Consider the following 1,866-nt stretch of genomic DNA (forward strand, 5'->3'; position numbering starts at 1 on the left):
TCGAGCGGCTCGGTTTAGTCTCAGAAGGCCAGAGGCGTGAATAGATAGGGCCAAACAATGATCTCATTCCAAAATAATTGCTCCTCTTGTGGCTGTTCCCTTCCCTCCCACTCCTCTGTGCTGTCCGCTCTCCAACTTCAGACAAAAAGAGCGAAAGAAAAGAAACAGAGGGGCTTGAACGGGGTCAGAAGGGCCAGGACGCACTGTTTCCACCTTTATCTCCAATGCATTTTTTTTTCCTCTGTAAACTCCAAGTGTAATTTTCCACTTTAGTGATGCAACCATTCAACCAATTCAGTTTAGCTGGAAAAAATCGAAAGTGACCAAACACAGGTCCACCTATCCAAGAGACACCAAGACAATGTCGTTCTAGAGATGCTAGAAATATTAAAACAAAGACTACATTTCAGCTGAGAAGTTGAAGCAAAAATGAATGAATGAACATGTACAGGATTGATTTCACCCCAAATCAAGAAGAATTAATGAGAAATGTTGCATAAAGAAAATGAAGCAAGCACCCCCCTTTTTAATGTTCCCTCCAATTTTGATTTCTATAAAATGCTAAAAAAAAAAGTAATGACATATTATTTAAATTGTATTTTTATATTATATAAAATACACAAGTGTTGCTAGTTGTTAGTATCATTTGCACTACTTAATTACAAATTTATGCTGATTTAAAATAATTATTGCAGTATTTGTTATTGTTCAAATAAATTGTCAGAATGTAAAAATATTAATGGGCTTAAAATAAATTCTTTATGCAAAAATACAACATTTCATATAATTTCCATTCTATTTTCATATCCGTAAAATGCTACAAAAAATTATATAGCATCTAAATTGTATTTTATTTATATAAAATACAAATCTTATATTATACAGAAGTATTTATTATATAAAAAGTTCCATTTAATATGTTAACTCATGTTAGTATAGTTTGCAGGAAAGCATATCATGTTTTTTTTTTATAAAATATTCTGCCAAATGCATAAAATGCAAATTAATAACACATAAAATGCTATAATATATATATATATATATATATGCTCTAAATAAATAAATAAAATATTTGTATTTATTTATTAATTCATGTCTCAAATCCAATAAGCAAAATGTGTGACACTGAGCATGTTGTTGGCATATTGATTTTTTCTTGTTTTAAGCAAATGCCTTGCATACCTTTAATGTAATAAAATCATCTGCCAAATGCATAAAATCCAAATGAATATCACAGAAAATGAATTGTTTCATTTTTTATTCGGTGAACTATTCTTTCAAAGCAATCGGTCTTGATTTTCATCGACAGAGTATAGTGATCATACCTGAGAGATCTCCTTATTGAAGATGGTGTTTTGATGGGTAAAACTCGGGTCGCTTTGCACCAATGAGACTTTTGAAGCCAGGCACATGTCTTTGTGCTCGCAGGAGGGACTGTCCACCACGTCCTTTCTCGCTTGGGTTTTGAGTATCTGGGTCTGTGTGGAAAGAAGTATGAAATGATCACTTATTCATGGGGAAAACTGGTAATATATACAAGCTAAAACACTGTGCTGGTGGGCCTGAGAAGCTTGCGTGATGTCATTGTGAGTTTATATTGAGAGTAAGACGCTTACAGAATGGAAGAGCTGCGAAACAAGTCCGGGCAAGAACTCAAGGTCATTTCAGATCACCGGAACACAGGACCACAAAACCACAAACTAAATTCCCACAGTGATTATGTCATTGATGACTAAGAGTGAGGAAGAGCAGCTCATCGGCATCATTCATTCAACCACAACAACACATTGTATAAGATAGGAATGAGAAAACACACTGGTAAACTGAAGTACTACTTGTTAACGTGTCTATCAGAACATCATATGG

At 33.9% G+C, this 1,866-nt stretch overlaps 1 protein-coding gene across 1 annotated transcript in view; it reads right to left on the bottom strand.

Annotated features, from left to right (window-relative positions):
* Positions 1-1,663, bottom strand: part of LOC107570100 (uncharacterized) — a 44,981-nt gene extending 43,318 nt beyond the window's left edge. Inside the window, exons 1-2 of the mRNA XM_016256300.1 lie at positions 1,617-1,663; positions 1,326-1,506 (exon numbers count right to left, since the gene is read on the bottom strand). Of these exons, the coding sequence (XP_016111786.1) occupies positions 1,326-1,506; positions 1,617-1,663 (228 nt within the window). The remainder of the gene's footprint in view (positions 1-1,325; positions 1,507-1,616) is intronic.
* Between the last annotated feature and the right edge of the window lie 203 nt (positions 1,664-1,866).

Source organism: Sinocyclocheilus grahami, unplaced genomic scaffold, assembly GCF_001515645.1.
Source record: "Sinocyclocheilus grahami isolate Dianchi unplaced genomic scaffold, SAMN03320097.WGS_v1.1 scaffold1415.1, whole genome shotgun sequence".
Taxonomy (NCBI): Eukaryota; Metazoa; Chordata; class Actinopteri; order Cypriniformes; family Cyprinidae; genus Sinocyclocheilus; species Sinocyclocheilus grahami.